Here is a 24,487-nt window from a genome sequence, read left to right as displayed (position 1 = left end):
ATTTGTTTCCTTTTCTTTAATTTTTATTTATTTTATTTATAGGTTTTTTCTTTTTATTAAGGTTTCTAACTAATTTTAAAATTAAAAATCACATTTTTAACAAATACCATTCACAATATTATGCTTTTAATTTCAAATATCGTGAAAGTTACACATAAATAAAATGCAAACTTGCAAAATTAAATTTAATCTTTTAGTAGGTGTGATCAAGAAAAAGTTAGTAGAGAAATATTTCTATATGTAAAATACATTTATATATTTCTGCATATATATATATATATATATTTATATATAGATATATATATTTATATATATATATTTTATTTCTTTATATGTATATTTTATTTATATATACAAAGATTTTTTTAAAAAATTATGTAATGAGTTGAGTTTGTTAATCTACCTATTTTTCTAAACTATCTTGTTTGTTGAAAATTTATTTTTATAGTCAGTGGAATAACATTTTTATTTGTAAAAATAATTTTTTCCAGTATATATAAAAAAGTTTTTTGTTTTACGGTACCAATATTTATCATTTATCGTTACTAAAAAATTTTTAAAACTTGTGCACAAAAATTCTTAAGTCACATTTATAATTTGGTAATAAATATATTTTTTAATTAATGTGTATAGAAAAGTAATTATTTTATGTTAACCCAATAATTTAAAAAAAAAAAGTTTCTTTGACAAATTCGTTTAAATAATGAACCTACAGAATGAAACCAATACAAAAACAGATATTATGTCTGATATCCTGGAGAAGGAATACAAATTTTTCATTGATATTCTTTGTTTTTAAAAGAAACGTAAACTTTTTGAAATTTTGTGCTGACTTGAAATATTATTAAATCATCGAAAAAAACATCGCACTGCTAAAATTTAAACTGTTTAAAATGAAAGCGCTATTCGCAATTTTTTCTTTCATTTAATATACAATTTTACCAGCAATAAATTGAAATTTTTACATTTTTGTTAAAATTGAATCATTTTCATTTTAAAAATAAAATTTGTTCTATTTGGCTTCTTATAGCAAATTTATATTATGTACGTAAACCTTTATTATATACATATTAGATTTACTTACACAATATGTATATTATGTACATATAATAATAACATAATTTGTTAATTTTATTTTGCAAGTTTTTTCAAAATTTAAAATTCTTTAATTCTAACTATATATATATATATATTTTGTTATGATTATATTTTATATATTTTTGGGATTTTTATAATTTATTTATGGAAATATTTTGTTTTGTTTTTATTATACACAAAAGTATACATTTAAAAAGTATATAGTTATTATATTTAAAAAAATTAAAGGATTTTTAATTATATTTATACAAATTATGAAAACTACGGATTGTTGTTTTCACCACAACACTGAATACAGTCCATGCAGTTATGCTATCTGCTAGTCACCTCTGGTTTTTTAGCATTACCTTGATAAGCTGACAATCGGTTCTAAAAATAAATATGTTTAAAGTAATACTTTATTTTAGTTAAAGTGTACAATAATTCGGAAATATTAAAATAAACTTTTAATTTTTATAATTGTAGAAACTTACATAAGAAATTCAATAATATATAAGTTTTTAAATTCAAATTTAAAGTAAAATATTTAAAGGTCAATACATTTTGTTTCAATCAAATTAAAATTAAAAATTTATAATTATTGGAATTTGGAATAATTTTTATCTACAAAACTAGAATGCAATATAATATGAATGCACCTTGGTAAGTATAATAAATTTCTTGACATTTCTTGACAAATGCAATTTCACAATTCTTATTCCCTAAAATATTCGATTCAGATAAAGTTGCAAATACTTTTGTGCTATAGTTATTTTTAAAAATGAGAGTGAATTTTGAAAATGGTTATTTATAAAACTCACTTACTCTTCATTGAGTGAGTATGTCAAAAGCGCCAACATGTTTGAATTTAATGTTTGTTATCTTTTTTTTGTATTTTTCATTAAAAATCTAATTGACTAGACGTACTAACTTGCAAAAGGATTAAATTTTTATTTGTTATATTTACGTTAAAAAAAGTTTTTACGAAATTAAAATGAAAAAATTTTTAAAATGGCTAATGAACTTCCAACCATTAAAGAAGTAAACAATAATATTAAAAGTTGCGAGTCTTTTCTTCGGATTATCTATTCTCATGCAAAATAATGCAAAAAAAAAGCAAATCATAATTTAAAATAATGAATATATTGTGTATTATTATTAATTTTTTGGTTTAATTTTTAAATCTTTACGCAAGATAATTTCGGACGTATAATACATAAATAAAAATTACAACAAATTTACGTGAAAACAAATCGGAATCAATTGAATAGAAAATTATTTTCTAATTAAATTAATAATAATTCTTATTGAAATAAGAATTATTTCAATTATATTTTTTTAAAATTTTATTCTAACCCCTAACAGATTAAATTGCTTGCAATTAAATGCTTGTTATAAAATTAAATGCTAGGTGAATGTCATTGAAAATGCTGCGTTAGGATTTTTCAAATGGTATAAAGTGACATAATAAGCTTTATATATTATATATACATATATATATTATACTTATAATCAGAAGCATTAAAATTTCTATTTTTCTAACCTTTTTGGAAATTAAGGATGCTTTTTTTTATTTAAACCTTACCGACAATGATGGTTTTAACGATTTTTTAAAAGACTTTTGTTGAAATTTAATTTAAGCTTCAAATTCCAAAATTTGCCCTTTTCTTATGCAAAGTATCTTAATTAATAGAGATATTTATATTATTAAAAATAAATAGAAAAATATATATAAACATACAAATGTGTTAAAAACTTCAATTACCTGTAAAGATTTTATTGTATTCATCAGGGCAATTTTTTCGTCCGTTAACTTTGCAATATCATCCTTGGCTGCTTTTAAATCATTGTTAAGAATTTCAGTATCTTGACGACTTTTCTGCCTAAAAAAGAAATCAATTTATTTATGAAACATAAAATTATGTTAAAACAAAAAAATTTATGTTAAAAATAATTTTTTATTTTAATATTTACCTAACACTTTCAGAATGTTCTCTTGTCAATATTAATTCTTTTCTTAACATTTCATTGTCTAATTTTAACTGACGCATTACTAATTGCATAGACAATAGTTCAAGATCTTTTCCTCGATTTGTAGAGCTTTGATCTGCTCCTTTATATTAAATAAAATGCTATATTATAGATATGATTTAAAAACAAAATCAAAAAATAATTTTACCAATATTGTTAACTACATTTGGTTCAATTCTTAATAATCCACTACTATCCCGTGTTATGAAAAGCTTTGAAATTGCTAAATTAATAGGAACTGGACCTGGTGATGTAATATTAACTGGTGGCCTATCTTCAATTAAATTTAGCCTAACATTCTCTAAATTAATCTATAATTTTTTTTAAAAAAAGAAGACAGGAAAAATACATTAAATTTCAATCAGATTTCAATTCAACAGATTTCAATAAAATTCATTTTTAAAAAATAAGTCGAAAAATAAAAAATTACATTCAACGTCAGAGGAGGTGTAATAACTTCATCTTCCACCAGATCACCTAAGCCTGTAACAGTGCTCATTGAAAGATCCATTGTCAAATCTTTAACTTTAATATCTGCATGGCTAGTAAACCATCTGAATTAAAAAAAAACCAAATTAATAATGTAAATTAAAAAACAAACTTCTTACCTTTGAATAACTTTTTTATCTTTGATTTCTGTTATATTTTCCGGTGGCTCTAAAACTTCTTCCATTCGTAATTGAATCACAGGTGGAGCTTCTGGGTTATATGGTGCTAAATTCCAAGCTCGGCAACGTGCTCCAAATTTTGTCTTCGTTTATATCGTTTCACATTTTGAGAATTTTTCATTTTTTTTTATATGTTTTTTAAGCAAAATAAATAAATAAAATAAAATTGTAGAAATTCCAATATTTTACATAATATATAAAACATATATTTGTTAAAAATTAATATGTATTTATAATAAATATAAAAAAGAATTTTAATTAATAAAATCTGATAACAAAAAACAATCAAATAAATTTATAACAATTAAAAATGAAAATAAAATATATATATATATATATATATATATATATATATATATATATAAGATAAATGCTATGTATGTATATTTATATATATATATATATATATATATATACAATATATATATTTATATGTCTGCGATATTTTTACAATGCATCATAGCTATATGTTTGCTGCAATTTTTAATTGCTCATTAATGTTTGTCTCATATTACTCATATTGACCAAATAAGAAAAATTTCGGATTTTTATTCTACATTTTCAATATAATTATTGTTGATAATCGAAATCAAAGACAAGCTATCATGTTTTGTGAAAAATACCAAAGTTATATAAGCTCATAATTTATACATCACTTTCAAGATAAGAAAGAAGAAAAAGCAGTGCCAGAATATGTGGATAAAAAGTGACAAATTAAAATAGTTTCAAACAAAAAAAAATTATTTTACACATGCAAAACAAAACATTGAGATTTTTCAAAAAGATTTTGTATTTATGTAACATGTAAAATGTATTGTTCTAACATGTTTGCGTTCGGAATTAGTTAGCAGAATATCAACTGTTAGATTAAGGATTCCGAATTAGATAATTTATCTAAGCTAGTTAATTTTTTTGTTAAAGACAAAAATATCGGAAAGTTTCGAAACTATACAGAACTTAATTTTTTAATTATTTAACACTATTCTTAATTTAACGAGAACTTAAGATTTGTTTATAATAAATAACTAGTAATTACTTTGTGTCTCTTAAATTGATTTTCATTCCAGTATACAGTGTATTGTATGTATAATCTATAATATCAATATTAGGTATGAAACTTAATCTCCAAATTTTTTGATTTAGTAAAACATCTAAACATTGAAATGTTTCGCATTTGTATTGTTAATATTAAAAATTACTAGTAACTTGATAAATGACAAATTGAAGACCTATAAATATTATGTATATACATACGAGTATATCATACCTTTACCTGAATTATCTAATAAAGGAACCAATGAAAGATTTACACTTTCTTATAAAATATTAAATGTTACTATTATAATAGAAAAAATTTTACAAAAATTATTGGAATTTAAATAAATAATCGGAGTAAATAAAATCATTAATTAAATCGTGGAGGAGCTTATGCAATTAACATTTCAAAAGTGTTTGAAAAAAGTGAACAAAACTTAAAGACAATAAAATTTGAATTTTAATGTTTTTTAAATATTTTTTTTTAAATAAGTTTTATATAATATTTTATAGAATTTTATTGTTTTATAGTAAATGCGAATGATTGAAGAAAGCTCTAAACCTTTCAGGAAGCTGCTTTATTTCTATTAAAAAATTTTTATTTAATTCGAAAAAAAAATATACTATTGATAAAAATTAAAAAATTATTACATAAAACTGTACGCATGCTATCAATTTCAATCGCATCTAAATACTAGCGTTATGCAGCTTGTTTGCACCTGTTCTTAGGAATAAAATGTATAATTTCAATAAAATTTAAAAAAAAATTCGAAAAATCTTTTAACTGCATAATTTTGTATTGATGTTTAGTAGTATTTTATTTTTTCTTTTTAGAAAACAGCTTCTTTTCTTAAATATTTTCATATTCCGCTTTATATTGTCGCGCATTCGGATATGCATTTTTGCAATATGATTATGTTCGTATACAACGAGCTAAAGAAATTTATACCTTTGAAATATTTAAATTTAATGATTGATCTTTTAAGTATCTTAAAGTTCAAATTAAAATTTATTATAGTATATAGAAAGTTGTATAGAACTGATAAAACTCTTTCTTGCTAATTTTCTGTGAAAATTTGTAGGGTTTGCTAATATTTATTGAAAGGACTTTTAAGTTATTTTTTTTTAAATTTCTCTTTTCATTATTTTTATGATATGTATACACAAATAAAAATATAGTGTTTTAAAATAAAAAATTAAATCAAAATAAAATATTTTTTATAATTTTTAATAACAATAAAATCGTTCTGTATACATTTTCTAGTGATATATGGAAGACAATTTTCGTAGTTACACAATAGAGCTACTTTTTCTGAAAAGTGCTATTTTAAATTAAAAAAAGCAGTTCCTTACGTTATTACAAAAATTGTCTTCTGTGTATCTCTATAACCTATACACACAATGATAAAACTAAACAATTAAACAGAAATAGGTAAAATAAGGTTTAATTGAATTCATTTAAAATGGAATTAACATTAAATAATTTCAAAAGAAATTGCAAAAAATAAAAATGTTTAATTTTAGATCAATTTTCTGTATTACAGAACCATAATAAATTTACGTTTTTTAATTTATTTGAAAAAGAAAACAAATCGCCACAAAATACAAAATAAAAATCTTTAATTTGAATATCAACACGACAAACATATTAACATTAGCTCCTTTATACGTGAAGAATTAAATTTTAATAATTTTTTTTACCGATTAGCGATTTTTTGGTAATAATAGAACCTATTAACCATTGTCTTAATTTTTATTCATATTTACACATTTAAGAACATTTCAAAATGGTAGGTATTGTAAACCTATAATGCTTATTAATTTCTGCTTGAATTTATTAAATACTTTTTTTAAATTTTTCAAGATTTTTTGCTATTAAACTACAACCAAAATTTTAACATAATTATATACCTAACCGATATAGTTCTATTTAAGATATTATTGTAATGCAAAACTATTATTAACCTATAAAAATCAAGATTAAATTCTTAATTGAAATAAAAATTGAAGGTATTCGAAAAAAGAACATCTTCAAGTCTGAGAAAAAAAATTGGAAAACTTCCGATTTACCATTTTCCGCTTTATTTTTGAAACTTTAAAAGAACTTATTTAAAGAATTTATGCTAGAACTGACAACGTTCCATAAAAGTACCATAAAATTTAATAGTTGTGGAATCCAAACTTTGTTTTGCATAATAATCTAATTAATTTTTAAATAATTTTATTTACAATATTTTTATATACATAACGTAAATAACTTAGGTATTTTCAATTTAAATTTTTCGAAAATCATTTTAATTTTGAAATTTTATATAGAATTGTTTTTATGTAAATTATATAATTTTTGCATTCACGTTATGCGATCATATATTTTATAACTTTGTTAATATCTAAATTGATTATATATACATAATATGTAAGTACATAATATATACATGTATATATTTTGAAAAATTTATTAATAATCTGGTTTTTTATATTAAATTTCAAATAATTTTTTTTTTATTTTAGTTGAAAAGGTTACAAATGGCGCTCCTATCTGTTTATTATACTCCTTTACTGAACAAATATGTTTTAAGAATAATGTATAATTGCTGCTTAAAATATTTATTTACAATGTAAAACAATTAAAGTTTTACTATAGTAGATTCTAATTTACAACAGCGCTTAAATATCTTTCCATTAAAACCAAAGAAAAAAAAAAGTAAATAGAAAAAGTAGAAAACACAAAATAAATAAGAAATGTAAAAAATAATTTTAAAATTCTTTTAATTTCAATTTTTCAATAAAAATTATTAAAGGGAATTAAAATAACAATATGAAATTTAACTATTAAGCGTTTTTAATTAATAACGAAACAAGTGAAATTTTTCATAACTATGTATTTTTTATTTTTAATTTATTTTTCCATTTTATTTTTTTTGTTCAATTTTCAGTTCATCATTCAAAACTGTATTTAATATATAGAGCTATATTCAAACAGCCAAAAAATCGAAAAAAGAACGTAAACAGAAAATTTGTGTTCCACATTTTTTGCTTTTTTTCACTTTTAAGGGATAGTTTTTTTTGCTCAATTTTAAATGTTTTTTGATTTGGAAAAACTTTAACATGCAATTTTTAAACACATATATATAGTATATTATAATTTATTCATCTAAATTTTTAGGTCATAATCTTTATTTTCGAATTTTCAAGTCGATTAAAATATTAAAATACCAAAAAAAAATTTTTAATTAAGATTTTCATTGCAACTAAACAAAAGAAAAATAAAAACATTAATTAAATATTTAGTAGCTTTTAGCAAAAAATATATCAGCAGTTAATAGGTTGTTTTTCTCTTTAGAACTTTTGAAATTTAAAAAACCATATAAAAACTATTTTTTTTTTATTTAGAAAATACAAACAGAAAATTAAAAAACAAAAACAAATCGTTGATAATAATTAATAATTATATAATAGAAAAAAATAAAAATTTCAGCTTATTTATAAATAAAACGAAAAATATAATAACTACATTTCTTGAATAAATTTAAAAAAAAAAAATTATTTTCAAAAACAAGATTTTTAAGAATTTTTTTCTTTTCACACGTCGTCAATAACATCCACATTTAAATTTAAAATATTCATCAGACTTGGCGGTTAACATAACAGCAAAATTTAAAACTCTCATTTATTTTTTTTAATCAGTTTCATAAAAACCAACTTGACAAATTAACAACAATTAATATTTTGGTTTAACATTAATAGCACATTTTGTAATAGTAAAATTTTTTGTATAAATTTAAGCAATTTCGGAATATTTTTATATTTTTAAATATGTAGTTTTTCTATTCTGTATAGAAATTACTAAATTTACTTTTCAAAATAACTTGAGTATCTAAATACCGAATAATTAAAATAAATTGAATTTTATTACACTCTTATTTTAAATTATAAATATTATGTACAACGTTTCTTTATTGGGGATACACAAACAGAATCATAACAGAATGTTATTATTAATGGCACTAATGTAATTTATATATGTTTACAATTGACATACGTTAATGTTATAAAGCAATTAAAGAGTGTTATATACAAAATATGTTTTTGCTAATTAGCGAAAGCTAATATTTTTTTTATTTTAGTAAAAAATGAATATTATTTTATTTATATTCATTATTATGTAAAATGGTTTCAATTATGATTTCATGACTGCATCTTGCAAGTCCAAACAATCCCCAATTCGTAACTCAAACAGAGGATAAGAAAAAATTTTCAATTTAATTTTGTTTTGTTTAATTGTGAAAATAATTTTTTTTTTATAATTCAACAAAAAAAAAAACAAAAAAGAAATGTAAAATTAAAGTTAAAAAAATATCAACCAAAAATTAAGAAAATTAAAAAAACAAAAAAACTTTTTTTTAATCAATGGATTTAATTAAATAACAAATTTTTTATGTACCTTTGTTGATTGGTGAACAGTCTTTTTTTTATTGTTATAATTTAGTGTTATTTTTTAAATAATTATTTAATTATTTAGTTCAATATAATGCAATGCCATTTTTAACAGGATTTGTATAAAGTTGAAGTTTTTTTTATTTTTTTCATTTGTTTGTTGAATTTTATTTAAAAATTTTGAGTGTTTTTCGTTTTTTTTTTAATTGATGAATGTTTTTTTTTTTTATATAAATAAAGAGTATATATATTTATATATATTATGTATGCATATTTATATATATATAAATATATATATTTTATTCGAACAGGCACATCCCACAAGTAGCAGAATTAATATTTTTTTTAATGTTTTTTTTGTTTTGTTACAATTATTTGAGATATAAAATTTAATATTTTTTTGTTTCAAATTATCGATTAGAAAAAGAGAAGAAGAAGAGCATGCAAAAAAAGTATATATATAGCAACACATTAACATGATTTTTTTTATAAAATATGTTTAATATTTAAATATATAAAATGATAAATATAATAATACAAGATATATATAATATATATATATATATATATATATATATATATATATATATATATATATATATATATATATATATATATATATGTATATAATTCAATAATATAAAAATGTATAAAATAAATAAATACATGAGAATTTCGTATACATATTATGTACATAAGTACATTAAAATTTGTACATTAATGTATATAGGTATATTTGTATTATAATAATATATGTTATAATTATATCTAAAAAATATTTAGAGTTTATATATATACATATATATATATATATATATATATATATATATATATATATATATATATTTAGGCTTTGTTTTATTTATTAAAAAATAATTAATACAAAAGTTTGTCCTATATTACTTTATTATTATTTTAACTAATAAAATTTTGATAAAGTTTTTGTACATATTTATTGGCTTTATACTGAGAAACAGTATATTAAATATATTGTAAGAAATATTTTATTGCATATCCGCTATGATAAGTATGAAAACAATAGTATGAAAACTCTCTTATTTCACAATTTATTCCACACTTCAAAGTATCATTTCTCTTCATGTATTTCATACAACTGTATGTTGATTTTTTTTAAATTAAATAGGCTTAAATAAAATTACATGTCAGCAGATAGCCAAGTACATACTCATTAATAAGTATATTAATTCTGGCTTAAATCATGTATTTTGAATTCTTTGTTTGCCTTGATTATTGTGCTGCTAATTACAATAGAATTGTAACTTAAACTCTTACTGTTAAAAGACAAATAATACGTACATACTTAAAATATTATTATTTCTCACATTTATTCAAAATACGCTGTTATTACAGCATAATACAAGCTTTCATAAAATTATTAACGAAATAAAAAGTGAAAATAAGTTTAGAATTAAGTGTTTCTAAAGCTACATAAATAAATCTTATTGGTATTTTATGTAGTTGATATTTAAGAAATGATTTGCTTTTTCTGATATCTTTATTACATCTATTATACAAGTTTTGTATCAAAATTTCAAATATAGGACAAGTTTCTTCACAACATTTAAAAAAAAGGTGGACAAATAATTTCAATTAGTTTTTTTTCTACTATAAATAATTTGTAAAAAGAGGAGTATATTAATATTTTTGTATTAAAAAAAAATATTTCAACACTGTGGCACGAATTTTTAGGCGCTTTGCGTTATTCATACCTTACATATTTTGTCTTATTGTGATTAAAGTAGTGTTGCAATTAAAAAAACAATATTAAAAATATTGTATGTATATAAATATACAAAATGTCATTACGTAAAAACAAAATAAGAAAAATACAATTAGAAAAACTACTAAGATTCAAAATTGCTAAAGTTTCCCGTACTTGTAATAAGATTATTAAGATAATTCCGTGCAATGTTATATTTCGTACCACAGTTTGCACATAAGAATGTTTTACAATATGAACAAGTATTGAATTAAAGGCATTGTAGTTCAAGAATTTGATTTTTAAAAATTTTTTTTGTGAAATTTTTTTTTTTTCAATATTAAGAATTTAAAAAAAAATGATATGCTAAATTAATACGCATTTAATTTATATGAGTTAATATTCATTGTTTCATTATAAAAGCAAAATTAAATATTGCATCTTTGAAGTTTAAAAAAGCGTCTCCAAGTGTTAGTAATTTATACTTTTTTACTTTAGAACAACGATACTAAACTTTGTAAAACGGTGTATTTTACAAAGAGTTTGTCGAAATATGTTTCAGAACACTTTCTAAAATATAATCCTTCAATTCAACATTTCATATATACCACATATCACGCAGAAATTTTTTAAAAAAATTAATTAATTTGAAATATAAAACAAATTAAATTATTATAAAAAAGGTAAATTTTTATTATGAAAACACGACTTCCTTTTATATACAAAGAAATAAATTTAATTCAAATTAAGTTAAAAGAAAACTGAAATTTTCTCTTCGGCTTAAAAGCGGACAACAAGAATCGCTTTGTATTATCTCAAAAGTAAAAAAAATTGTTTCACAGTTTAAAAAGATCAAATTTATAGAAAAAAAGTGAAATAAAATCCAATTTAACACTTTTAAGAGCAGTCTACGAAAAGGGCAGATAAACAAAAAGTTGTTAAATCATTTACAAAAATTTGTTTTGATCGTCCAAATTTTTGTGACTTTTTAATTTACGAGTATGTTTTGCTTAAAAAATTTTTGCAGCGCATTTATAAAAAAAACGCTATTTCAAAAAAAAAAGGCAATTATTTCAAAATGAAAACTCTTAGCAATTTACCGAACTAATGATGGTTCAAAATCCAGTTGAAGTTTTTTTTTAGTAAAAAAAATATTTTTACGCTTCCTGCACTTATTGTAAATAGCTCTTATTATAAAGCAAAAATTATCAGAATCGAAAAAAAATATTAATCACATTCAAAGTTAATTTTTACAAATGTGTATACAGTCAACTCATTATTTACACAGCATCTATATGCCTTTTTGATTCAACACCCGGTTTTAGTAGAATGAATTTGAATTTTGTATGAATATTATTAAAATTAAACGATAGAAATGTAATAAAAAAGTTACTAATGCACGTACAATTAATTTCTTCATACCTACAGTGAGTCAAAAAAAGCTTTTATGCAAATATAAAAAGAGCTAGATGCAAAGCTAGATAACAAAAATCTGTATAAAAAAATTTTGATCAACTGTGTTTTCACAATTTTGATCAAGTCTTACTAATTTGTATTAAGCAAATTTATATTAATAAAATAAGAAAATTAAAAAAGAAGTAATGACTATTGAAAAATAATAATTTTAAATATTTTCTATATATCACTGTCTTTTGTACAAATTCCTGTGCAAAATATAGTTATTATTCAATCTTGCATTATTTTTTATAAGGAACCATAATTTGCCATAGGCATCTTATATTATATTACAGTTTTTTGTAGAACGATATTATGACAAACCAAACTACTGTGTAAAAATGAGTTAACTGTACTTAGAGTATATAATTATGAATAGCCAAAGAGAATAAAAAATACATGATTTAAAATTTGCTTTTTTATTTTATTTTATTGAAATATATGGGATTGAAATTCAACCGTTTCATATATGGTTGCATAAAACAAAAACCTTTATTATCCCAAAATTATATTTAAATTAAAATAAATACATATCTGATTTTCAAAACAAATAAAAAAAAATGTACCTGTAATTCATCCCAAGGTATTGCTCCACATTCGTCGCAACTTATTGCTGAAACTTGTAGTTTAAATGACGATTTATAACCTTCATTTTGGCGTATTAGTTCAACTGTTGTTAGCCTATTTTCACAAAATATTTTTCAGATAACAATACTATACAAAATCTTTAAAACGTATTACCTAAATGTCGCCATTGAAACCAGATCTCTCCTTCGCCAGCAACTTCCTTCGGACGGTTCAGATGGGGAGCTCATATTTGTTTTGTAGTTTGACTCTTCGTATACTTCACTAGCGATTTCAACAGGAGATGCTCTGACATTACTGTCATTTGTAAATGGGTTTAATCTGAAATTAATTATAATTACTCAAAATAATATATAAAATTACAAATACATGTATATTATTTTGGATTGTAGACAAATATTGAAAAGAATAACCTAAACATAACATCTATGCAGTCCGTTGTTTTATCGTCTCCCATAACAATTGCAAAATTCTCTGAATCAGAACTAACATCGCTGTATATTGAAAATGTATCGCTTATATCATCACTAATTACGCTACTTCCGGATTTTATTGCAGAATCAATTGATGTCATAAAATTACTAAATCCCCTTTTTACTTTCTTTTCAATTTCTCTTCTTATTGTTGATTCCGTTATCGAACCTTTTTTGTTTGTTGCAACAACACTACTGTTACTGTTACTACCTTTTGTAAACGATGCTGTAACAGGCGATTGAATTGACTGCGAAAATATTCCAGTATCATGGCGGGAGCTTTGACTAATTGTTGAAGAAGTTATCGCGGTTGCATTTTGTATTTGTACGTTATGTCTAAAAGAATAAATAAATAATTTTTAAGCTGAATAATGTATACATTTTTTTGTTTTGTTAATTAATTACCCCCTTGGATTTGGATTTGGTATATGTGTGCCATTACTATCAAAAGGTGGATCGTTCGTAACTGGAGACGGGGTGTCAACACTTCCAAATGGATTTGTACTTTTAACATTGTCAAATGATTGTTGCCACGTTGTATTTGTGACTAAATATTATTTTAAAAGAAGTGTTTTTAACATAAATATATTAATTCAATTTATTTTTAACATTAGTTAAAAAACTTTACTTTCAAATCTATAACTCTTAAAATGTCTATATATTCCTTATTTCATTAACGAATATCATAAGTGTAAATTAAATCAAATAAAATGAAAATTAGAAAACCAACTCATCACAATACAGTGCTCTTACTATTTCAATTTAACAAAATTTTAAAAAAACTTAAAAAATTAAAAAAAAACAAAAATTTAACATGAAAAAATTAAGTTCATATCAATATAAAACTAGTAGCACAAAAGTCAACCATTAATAATATTACTTTCATTTCAAATCGTGCAATAAAGCAAAAATTCTTAAAATAATATTAGAAAATAAGTAGGAAAAAAATAAAATGCAGAATTAAAATAACAAAACATTACATCTTATCAAAATAGACACTACTCGTAAACAGTAATTATATTGTTTAAGCATACTAAGACTAAAAGCAAATTAAATTTAACAAATTAAAATTAAAGAAAAACGTACTTATATGGAATTATTATGAACAATAAAATGATATTGTGAAAATACACTTCATAGTTGTTTTTGAAATCGAATGAAAATTATTGTTAAAATAAAACTACACAGTTTTACCTTGTTGTGTATTAATTTATATTCTGTTCATTAAAGGGTTGTGAAAGAGTTCTGCTTAAATTAAGCTAATAAAGTGCCAAAAAATATTTAAAATTTTTCTAAGTCATTAATGTTATATATAGATAAATCATCATATACATTATGTGTCAAATCTCTATCGATGCATTAAGGAACAAAACAGTTTTTTTAATAAGAATACGATGTGAAGTGGTTTTGTTTTCGAATAGAAAGAATTAAAGGCAAATAATATTTGCATTATGCATAGGCAAATTATAATTTTTGTTTGTACAGATTGGATCTATATCTTATTTCTACTTCCTGTCTATGAAATATTAAAAAAATCATACCCAATCGAAGATAATCACGAAATTATGTTTCTAAATATCAAAAATATTTCATATACTTATACAATATGATGTACATGTGCAATATTAGAAAATAAAATGATTAATTAGTAAATTTGTGTCCTTTTGACGTTATTTTAAACAAAGGTAAATTAAAAAAATACGAACAAAGCATTTCAACTAAAACTCTTACTATTCATGTGTAAATCATCACCCAAACTAGCTGAATCTGGCAGAACACTTTCTGCATCACCACCGCTTGATTCCTTACCCGGTGTTGGGGACGGCATTACCATCGTTATTTCAACTTGAGGCACAACACAACCAAATATTATTGATTTTTTGATATTTTGCTATTACAAACACAAGCAAATTTTAAAAATTAATGAATATGTATGAACATTATATTTTTTTACCTTTTTCAATATTCTTTCTGCGTCTATAGTCAAAAAAGTTGTTAGTTCCGTCATCTCTTCAGCTAAACGCATTAAAAATAATAATTGGTAATGATCAATTTGTATGCTAACTAAATTGGAAACATGTGCTATGGCATGCATATCAGCACATTCAGGAATTTTGTTATTGCTATATGAAGCATATGACTCTTGAATTTTTGAATCAAATTGTGAAAACTTTTGAGGATGAGTCATATTTTTTGACTGGGTTTGTGATTCAGGTAATATTAAAACATTACTATTTTCATAATCTAATTGTGTATTTATCACTGATTGAGCTGACCCTCGCCGTAATGGTATATGGTAATCACTAACAGTTCTCTTAATCTTAAAAAAGAAACGTCAAGCATAAATCCTTTTTCGCAATTTTTTAATAATAGTTTCTTACATTTTCTATATCTTGGCTATTAGATGAACCATGCACCCACAGCGTTATAGGAACTGCATCAACAAACGGAATTGCTTTGTGTGAACCCAATGATTTAGCACCCAAAAAGTCGATCCATACTGGATCGAATTTTATACACCAAACATCACGTGGCTCAGACCACACTACATACCTTGACAAACAGCTTAGTAAATCCCCAATATTCGTTTCAGTACCGCTGTGCTGTTCGTTACAATGCTCTTGTTGGGCAAACTTACTATTTGGTACATCAGTTGCGGCAACATGAGATAATATACGATCTGTCACAATACATAAATCACCATTTGCTGAAGGAAATCCACTACCAAACACCAGACTGCCTTCTTGTAGCGAATCTAAGGCTTGTGCCAAATCAGCTCGTGATGAACCTGTCTCTCTAATATTCGTAAGGACGAATCGAGAAACTTGTATTTGCATTATCTTTGGTCTATCACGTTGTGTCGGTGCATCTATTGCGGATTCTATTACTATTCTTGGCATTATAGCTTCTAGTTTAATATCCATATACATTAAATCTGGTTCATTTGCACTCTTTGCGATTGAATCTCCTGTTGATGTATTACTCATTCCAACACTTGCTTTTAAAAGACTCTCATGTAAATTTAAAGCAAACGAATTTAACCATAAAACGGAAGAGAGATCGAAATGAACTTGAATTGGATTAATGTAACAAAACATTTTGGACGGAGGTACTAATTAAAATAAACATATAAAATAATAATATAAATATATATACACTTATGTGAATACCAAACAAAATTACATGGAAAAATGAAATCTCCTGGATAATAAAAATATGTAAATTCAGCATGAACGAGCGACATCTCTGGTGGAAAGGAATACCGATCTTTGTCGCCTTATCGAGGTAATGAAAAAAAAAGAAAGAAAGAAATTAATTTAAAATAAGTTTAAGTCTCAAATATACTGGCAAAAAAAGGATACAATAACGTGTGAACAACACTTTGAAATTTAATTAGCTCTACTTTTTATTTTTAAAATAAAAACAATAAATAAAAAAAGCATAAAATGGTTTTAAGCAAAATAGAATATATGACCGTTACTTTGAAAACTGTTTAAAACATGTGAACCGTGTTATTTTTTTCATATAAATGTCCGCAGAAAATATTGTTATAGTCTTGTCCTATGCCAATAAAATTAATGTTCTAATACTAAGATCTAATATTCTAATAATAATAGTAACTTTGAAAACACAATTAATCAACAATGGATTTTATCAGTTTCTGTTTGAAGAATCGTTTAAAAATTTCAATAACAAGTAGTAAATGTAGATAAAACTTAATTTCAAAACTCTAAATTATACGTTTGTGTGTTAAATTAATAACTTAAATTTCAATAATCTTTTAATTTACTAGTATCAGAAAAGTTTATATCAAACTGAAAAAAATAAGTAAATATGTAGAATATCAATATAGAAAATATTTTACCAAAATAGTAACTTTTTTGCTTTTAGACTTGCTAATTATCCAAAATTAAAAATATTTGACTTTATTGAAATAAATTTTCTTTACCCGAAATACATATCATTCTGTTACTTTAACTTAGCATTTTTTTTAATCATTTTAAACCAAAGACAATATTAATACATATGTTTACACATACTCATACTCCTTATTCCTTGTCAACATGAAACAAAAATTAAGCATACATATACAAAAAAAATTGTAAATAGGTCATGCTTTCATTCTACATAAATTAAAATAAAAATTAAAGACTTGTAAAGAAAATTTGAAAAATAAAAAGAACTAGAAATGATTACATATTTGAAATATCTGAATTATGTAAAAATATGGAGTTTTTTCTATTTCGCGGAAAATCACCTGATTTAGGTTTCCTTTTTTGTTGAGCTTTTGCATTATAAAAAAAATAGGTTAAAGATAAAATTTTCTTAGTAGTACTTATAACTAAATATTATATTATTTGAAAAACAATAAATATTCCGAGTGCTTACGAAAATAAACTTTAATACCTGCAACAAATTCCTTTTGCATTTGTTTTTTCCCAGATGTTGTTACTCTATAAAGAACAAAATCTCCGATTCTCAGTATTACGCATGCACTCATTAATTTTGCTAAGTTATTAGAAACGGTACGATTAGTTGAGTCATTTTGAGCTCCACTGGCGGTACTGCCTGTTCTGCCCCGCAATGTTTTTGGTGTTGATTGCCCTGATTGTGGAACTGACGAAATATTGGGTGTGCAAATATTATTATCAGTACCAAATGGATGGACATTATGTGATATTATACTAGTTGGTGTTACAGGAACACTACGCTCTAAAGGAGCATGATTCAATGGACGATTCGGCTGACACAAGTTAAGTACAGATTCACGAAAAACATTCAAAGATTGTTCCAACCATAGTGCTGGTGGTATTGAAGCTTCCTTATATTTATGCCAACGTGAACGATCTGCTTTTGCTAAATGGTATGGATAATAATCTGTTTGAAAATCTTTGATTGATATAAGCAACGCCCCACCCTCCTTTAAGTCGGGATACATGGACCGACCATCGCCTTCATCATCGCACAAATGTAAATCAATATGTTTACTAAAAAAATGATAACTTGTTTCACGTATGTCAAACATATTGAAAATTTTTTGAGTTTGAGATTGATGACTTAAATCAACAGCAGGGCCTTGCTGCGATTGTGCTATTTGTGCTTGATATTCAGGTAAATTTTCCAATTTTTTTTGCGCTTTTGTTTTTTGAGTTGTTTGAGTAGTAGATTTTATTAAACCCGACAGGGAATCAACAAAATGTAATGCTGCTTTTAACTGAGAGTCGGTGAGTACCCATAATAAATCTTCCAAAATTAAAAGTAAACAAGATGCAAGTATACTACAATCCGATAAACGTTTTCGAATTGTAATACGGCACGTGGCATTATTAGTTAATAAACGTAACGGGGTTAAACCAGTATCTTGTGTAGAACTAGCTTCAATTCTAACAGTTTGCCATGATAATTCCTTAAATATCAATACAATTCCTTTTTGCACATCTTTAAGTCTTGTCAAACGCAAATCAGCGGTTGACCATTTTGGGGTTTTTGATTCTACTCTTATTCTTGCCACCTTAAAATTATTAAAATTTTAATTACACACACTTCTTTAGTTTTTAAAAATCTCTACCTCAATTGATGATGTAAAAGCAGGACTAGCAAATTTTACATTAACCGTATTGATTATTATCGTTATCCCATCAATGACTTTATGAATAAAACTGTATTTTCCTTGTGGCGTTTGTAGAGCTTGCATCCCACCGGATGCAGTTGGTGTGGTTGCATTAGAATTACTTCTTGTTCCTAGTTCACATGTTTCTATGGCAATTTTTACTTCGTCTAATACCTGCAATACAATTTAACGATTTAAAAATGTGACAAATTTATTATTTATGTATGTATGCATATACATATAAATATTCAAAAAATTAGCTTACTAAAGTTATTGGAACACTTTTCAATTTTGTCCAACTTATCCTAAAAGAAACGTGATTGCACCATGCTGAAGTTAAACGCAACCAAGATGGTAGTTCTAACAAATCGGTTAAAACAACTTCATCTAGTTCCAAATTCGATAAGTCACCTTCACCTCGAAAAGTGCTTAAATTTATTTTATCAGGTGACAAATTTTTAGTGTAACTAAAATAGTAATAAATAAGTAATAAAAAAAAAGTTGTTTCATGTTTTTTTTTTTCAAAAATACAATAAAAAAAACTATATTACATTCTATAACAGTTGGTTTAATACTTAAACCAAAACTGATCAAACTAATTAAAAAAATCTGAATACTATTGTTTTAAAAAGCTAAGACCAAAATTATAAAAAAAGAACAAGTGAATTAATAATATACCTAAAAATTTCTAAGATTTCGTGAGGTTTTCAACTCATTCAATTTTCGTTTCTTATTCTTAAATTTAATAAATCTGATACATTTTGTACAGTTTAAGAAAACCTGTACTGACTACAGAGCATAAAGTTCAATAATGCAACAATTAGTCACCACCACACCCTTATAATGCAACCTATATTTTGAAAGATATCAATATGAGATTTACTAAAATATGAAAGTGAGGACTTAAAACTTAAGGTCAATTCCCTTTTTAATACGTGTCTATTAAGACAATAGAAATATGATAATGTGTTAGCATAATCTGGACAAAAAACCATATAAATATAAAAAAACCAATACGAGAAGTATAAAATAAAATGTATTTAAATCGGAACTACATATTATACATTTTATACATGTTATATATGTACATACATATGTATATAGAACTATAAAATCAAAAAGAATTATATAAAAAAATTTTTTGAATATTTTTTTGTATTACTAAGTTAACGTATAATATTTTGTAGGGACATAATTATGTACATATTATTATAAGATGAAAACTCAGTTGGTGAAAATATATATAATATATATATATGTATGTACATGCTTAGGTACCTACCTACATTTTTTGAAATACAGCAGTATTATATGTAGATACTTTTAAAATTGAATTTCAAATAGATTCATTATACAATGGATTCCTCATTTCAGCAAAATTAAATTAAAATGGCAAAATCCAGTTTCTTTGTTTAAGGCAGGTAAGTACCTATGTACCCATTTACGTTACAAGGGCTGTTAAAAGTTAACATAAATTAATTTGCGCAATATATGTATACACAAATAATAAAGCCAAACATATATTGTTATATAGACAATATATGGATAATAATTTGATTATGTTAATAAAAATCTACTACACGTTATTTGAGCATTACTATACTATAGATAATGAATTAAACACTCTAAAATTTTTAATTGGTGCCAATTTAATATTTGAATACAATTATAAAAATATATTTGAATCACAAAATTTCTGAATTAATTATAATGTTTTTAAATGGAAATTTTTATGATCATTTCTTTTTAATTCTTGAAAAATCAATTTTTCAAAATGTACACCGTATACACAAAAGATTTTTCATGCAGCTATTACAAGTCTTTATTAAGTTAGCATATCTTATATTCACTTACCGTGATAAATGTTTCAGCAACTGATTTTTTATTATAGAAACCATTATCCTATCAGAATAATATAATAACACTATACAAATTAGTTTCAACAAATGTTTTTTAGTTTTTTTTTCTTCACGACATTTTTTGTTTTCAAAAGTTCGTAATATCAATATGCTATGCACAGAATTTTGTTTTTCAAATAATAGTGACGTTTTTCAAAAATTTGACGTTTTTAAAAATTCAAAAGCTTTGTTTACATGAAAAATCAAACTCATCTAATATAGATAGTTTCAGGTGACACCTGTAAGAAAATTTTATAAAATTAAATAGGCCGAATCCCTTATGCCAAAATAGGCTATAGGTGATGTCATTGAATGACATTGTTCATATGCATTTTCGTTGCAATAGCGCTGCGAAAAACAAATTTTAAATTTTTAACAAATTGCAAATTTTTTGCACAACTACGAAACTTATTGTGGAATTTCTAATAATTAAACAATTAGATAAAAAATACATATTGAAAAAAATTTTATTTAGGAAAAGCATACTCTAACGCATATGATAAAAATAACAGAACAAAATCAATTAATTCTCAACACAAACAATTTTTAATGGAAAAAATTCTCAAAGTTTTTCTAATTAGGTTCAAGAAATCGAATATAAAGGTGTTTCTTGAATAAATTTTATGACTCTAAGCTGTGCAGATATTTACCTTTCAAATTATAGAAAAACAACAAAATACGTAGGTTTGCAGCGAACTTTAAAGAGAAAAACTTACAAATAAAGCGCTTATCAAAATCAATTTTTTTAATATTTACTATAATATAATTTTATGAATATACAGCATAAACTTAGCAACATTATTATGACTTTTGTGGAATTGATACTATTTTTGAATTATGTAATTTAAAACAACAAAGAAGCTACGCTATACACGGTGCATACGAAAACATAAAAGTTATACTCAATTTTACAACAGATGGCGGGTCTAACTTATCTGCGTTAAAATTATTAAAAATGACAGCCAGAAATCAAAACAAAAACAGCTGCTAAAGCGAACATCATTGACCATGCCAAAAATCTATTGTCTGTTTGGAACTGTTGAATGATTTTTATTCTAATATTAAAATAGATATTCAAATTCAAAACTAGATAATTTAGTACCAACCAAACGTCAACTAGTATTTAATTATGATTCTCCTAATGAATAATTTAAAAAACCTGTAAGTTTTTACTGTGAAATTTGCATTTGAAAATATTTTTGAAAAACAATTAAAATTTTTAGAGCAGCAGGCTTACTTAGAAACAGTAAGCAATTTTCTACTTCCTCAATCTCACTAAAAGCAATGTCGTGCGTTCAAGTGCCTACAGAAGGCGAACCTCGAAAAATCAAATGGTACCCTTATCCAGTCCACGATTCCAGAAGATGTAATTTTCCAAGAGCTAAAGAAACGAAAAGAATAGTTACGCATGGATTTGAAAAAAGGATGTCAACTCCGAATGGTAGAGCGATACTAATGAGACGTATACTGAAAGGTCGTCATGTTTTATCACATTAATATATTAGGTATTTACATGTACCTACCCATATAGAAATGAATTTAAATAAATTATTTAAAAATTTGAAAAAAGAAAAATATATAATTATTTTCAAAATTCCTCAAAGAAAAATTTAAAGGTATTACTCACAATCTTCGGAGGAAATAGTAACAAATAGAAAAATATTTTTCTCAAATATAGGTTAGTATTTGAAGTTCACACAATATTTAAAAAAATGCAGTACAATAATATAATTATAATAGTATAGAAACTTATAACGCAATATGATACAATAATATAATATGTAATAGTATAAATATATAATTATGTATATAACAGTATAAATACAGAAATAAATACAGAACTGGGCATGTTAATTGTATATTCAATTGTGTAGTTAAGATTTAAACTGTAGTATATAGATAATCAAAATTGTAGGGTTATGAATTTAAACAATTATACATATTCAAATAATAATAAGATTTTTATTTTGATTGTAAAAGCGGTGCAGCGATCATGCTTTCTTAAAATAAACAGGATAAAAAAAATTAGCTGGAATTAGCAAAATCTACTGCCATTTTAAAATCTCTTTTACTGTTTACTGTTTTACGGTATTATAAATCGACAACATTGGTATGAAACACTCTTTCACTCAAATACTTTCGTTATGTCAAAAGTCAAAACAATTTTTATAAACATTAATTGAAGTATTGAGTGAATATTGAGTCAACCAAGTGAGAATTAAACATAGTAGAATTTGTTTTTAGTAACCATGAACAAAAACTTGCAGAAGATTCTAAATTTTAAATTCTCGCAAAAAAGGAACATTTTCTTCAATTATAATCTTAAAGTTAATGAGGCAAATGATAGTAAAAGCACAAAAGATGAGATTAATCATCACGCAAATTTAGCAACAGACTGGTGGAATAAACAAGGCCCAATGAAAGCCCTTCATGCTTTAAATGAATTAAGGGTACCATTTATACGTGATGGAATAGTGGCTAAAAATAATTTATATTTTAGAGAAAATAAAGGCAAAATTTTAGATGGTGTGAATATTCTTGACGTTGGATGTGGCGGGGGTATCTTGTCCGAAAGTTTAGCTAACCTTCACGCTAATGTTACTGGCATTGATTTAGGGGAAGATTTAATTACTGTTGCAAAAGAACACCTAAGGAGCCGCACCAAAAAGTATCAAAATTCATTAAAATATGAAGTAGAATCGATTGAAAAGCATGCTCAAAAAAATGAATCAAAATATGATGCTGTAATTTTATCAGAAGTGATCGAACACATCAATGATAAAGTTGAATTTATAAAGAACTGTGTTGAAACTTTAAGAGTCGGCGGTTCAATATTCATAACTACGCCTAACAAAACAATTTTATCCCGGTTGTTTGTAATTGAGTTTGCTGAAAAGTGTACAAATGTGGTCCCAAAAGGAACTCACACATATGAAAAATTTATCAGCCCATTAGACTTACAAAGAATATTAGATAGTTTTAATTGTAATACAATTATCGTCAATGGAATGTGTTATGACTTTCTTTCTAATAAATGGAAGTGGACTTCAAATTTAGAACTTTGCTACGCTTTACAAGCTGTCAAAATCCGGTAATATAATACATAACAGCTTTAAAGATTATGAATTAATGTAATAAAAAAGTTTAGTTTTGCGATATTTTATTGATCAGTACATAAAGTTTAAAAGTACATTAAAAACTTATGCCCAAAACAATTATATTAACTATTTTAATAGTAAATTCTTAAATAATATATTTTGTTTACATATAAATCAAAATTTCGTCGACTATATTGTTAGTTTTATTTATGTATGTTTAGTTGACCTATGTATGTATATTAAAAATGAAATTACTCTCGCATTGAAAATTTCATTTTTCTAATTTTTAATTTTCGTAGTTTCAAAGAAATTTTTATATCTTAAATTCTTGCAATATTTTGTTCATCTTCAACAAGATGATATTACACATAAAAATGAGCTTTGAAATATTTTTTTCTA

At 23.8% G+C, this 24,487-nt stretch overlaps 3 protein-coding genes across 10 annotated transcripts; 2 read left to right on the top strand and 1 right to left on the bottom strand.

Annotated features, from left to right (window-relative positions):
* Positions 1-277: 277 nt before the first annotated feature.
* Positions 278-21,106, bottom strand: LOC129608341 (bridge-like lipid transfer protein family member 3A). 8 transcript variants are annotated; one of them, XR_008696889.1, is made up of 21 exons: positions 20,947-21,106; positions 19,358-19,559; positions 19,051-19,266; positions 17,889-18,993; positions 17,740-17,766; positions 16,665-16,757; positions 15,863-16,593; positions 15,436-15,801; positions 15,213-15,372; positions 13,887-14,028; positions 13,422-13,817; positions 13,165-13,329; positions 12,990-13,104; positions 9,256-9,276; positions 3,717-3,859; positions 3,539-3,662; positions 3,257-3,419; positions 3,052-3,190; positions 2,843-2,960; positions 2,621-2,758; positions 278-1,467 (listed from the first exon to the last, which is right to left on the bottom strand). XR_008696889.1 is itself a non-coding variant. In XM_055519803.1 (20 exons), exons 1-20 carry the CDS (start codon positions 20,988-20,990, stop codon positions 1,411-1,413), a joined length of 4,527 nt encoding a protein of 1,508 aa, XP_055375778.1. In that variant the 5' UTR covers positions 20,991-21,106; the 3' UTR covers positions 278-1,410. The 8 variants fall into 8 exon arrangements, 6 of the variants coding, with proteins under 6 accessions (XP_055375778.1, XP_055375780.1, XP_055375783.1 ...); XR_008696888.1 differs by having other exon boundaries at positions 2,663-2,758; XM_055519803.1 differs by lacking the exon at positions 2,621-2,758.
* An 877-nt stretch (positions 21,107-21,983) lies between these two features.
* On the top strand, positions 21,984-22,849 carry LOC129608272 (39S ribosomal protein L34, mitochondrial). Its single transcript, XM_055519666.1, has 2 exons — positions 21,984-22,151; positions 22,214-22,849. Exons 1-2 carry the CDS (start codon positions 22,120-22,122, stop codon positions 22,485-22,487), a joined length of 306 nt encoding a protein of 101 aa, XP_055375641.1. The 5' UTR covers positions 21,984-22,119; the 3' UTR covers positions 22,488-22,849.
* Positions 22,850-22,977: 128 nt separating this feature from the next.
* Positions 22,978-24,341, top strand: LOC129608271 (ubiquinone biosynthesis O-methyltransferase, mitochondrial-like). The gene has a single exon (XM_055519664.1). It carries the CDS (start codon positions 23,240-23,242, stop codon positions 24,083-24,085), a length of 846 nt encoding a protein of 281 aa, XP_055375639.1. The 5' UTR covers positions 22,978-23,239; the 3' UTR covers positions 24,086-24,341.
* The last annotated feature ends 146 nt before the right edge of the window (positions 24,342-24,487 follow it).

This window comes from Condylostylus longicornis, unplaced genomic scaffold, assembly GCF_029603195.1.
Source record: "Condylostylus longicornis isolate FDR11 unplaced genomic scaffold, ASM2960319v2 ptg000031l, whole genome shotgun sequence".
In the NCBI taxonomy this organism is placed as follows: domain Eukaryota; kingdom Metazoa; phylum Arthropoda; class Insecta; order Diptera; family Dolichopodidae; genus Condylostylus; species Condylostylus longicornis.
Note: the sequence above shows the minus strand (reverse complement) of the source record. Positions and strands in the feature narration are given on the sequence as shown.

What these genes read in the sequence shown, in the direction of transcription:
- LOC129608341 (XM_055519803.1), bottom strand. Translation starts at nt 20,990, where the DNA reads ATGGTTTCTATAATAAAAAATCAGTTGCTGAAACATTTATCACG. An exon ending in TTGCTGAAACATTTATCACG is followed by an intron (nt 19,560 to 20,946) that starts GTAAGTGAATAT and finishes TTACTATTTTAG; the next exon opens with TTACACTAAAAATTTGTCAC. An exon ending in GATAAAAAAGTTATTCAAAG is followed by an intron (nt 3,663 to 3,716) that starts GTAAGAAGTTTG and finishes TTTTTAATTCAG; the next exon opens with ATGGTTTACTAGCCATGCAG.
- LOC129608272 (XM_055519666.1), top strand. Translation starts at nt 22,120, where the DNA reads ATGATTCTCCTAATGAATAATTTAAAAAACCT. An exon ending in ATGAATAATTTAAAAAACCT is followed by an intron (nt 22,152 to 22,213) that starts GTAAGTTTTTAC and finishes TAAAATTTTTAG; the next exon opens with AGCAGCAGGCTTACTTAGAA.
- LOC129608271 (XM_055519664.1), top strand. Translation starts at nt 23,240, where the DNA reads ATGAACAAAAACTTGCAGAAGATTCTAAATTTTAAATTCTCGCAAAAA.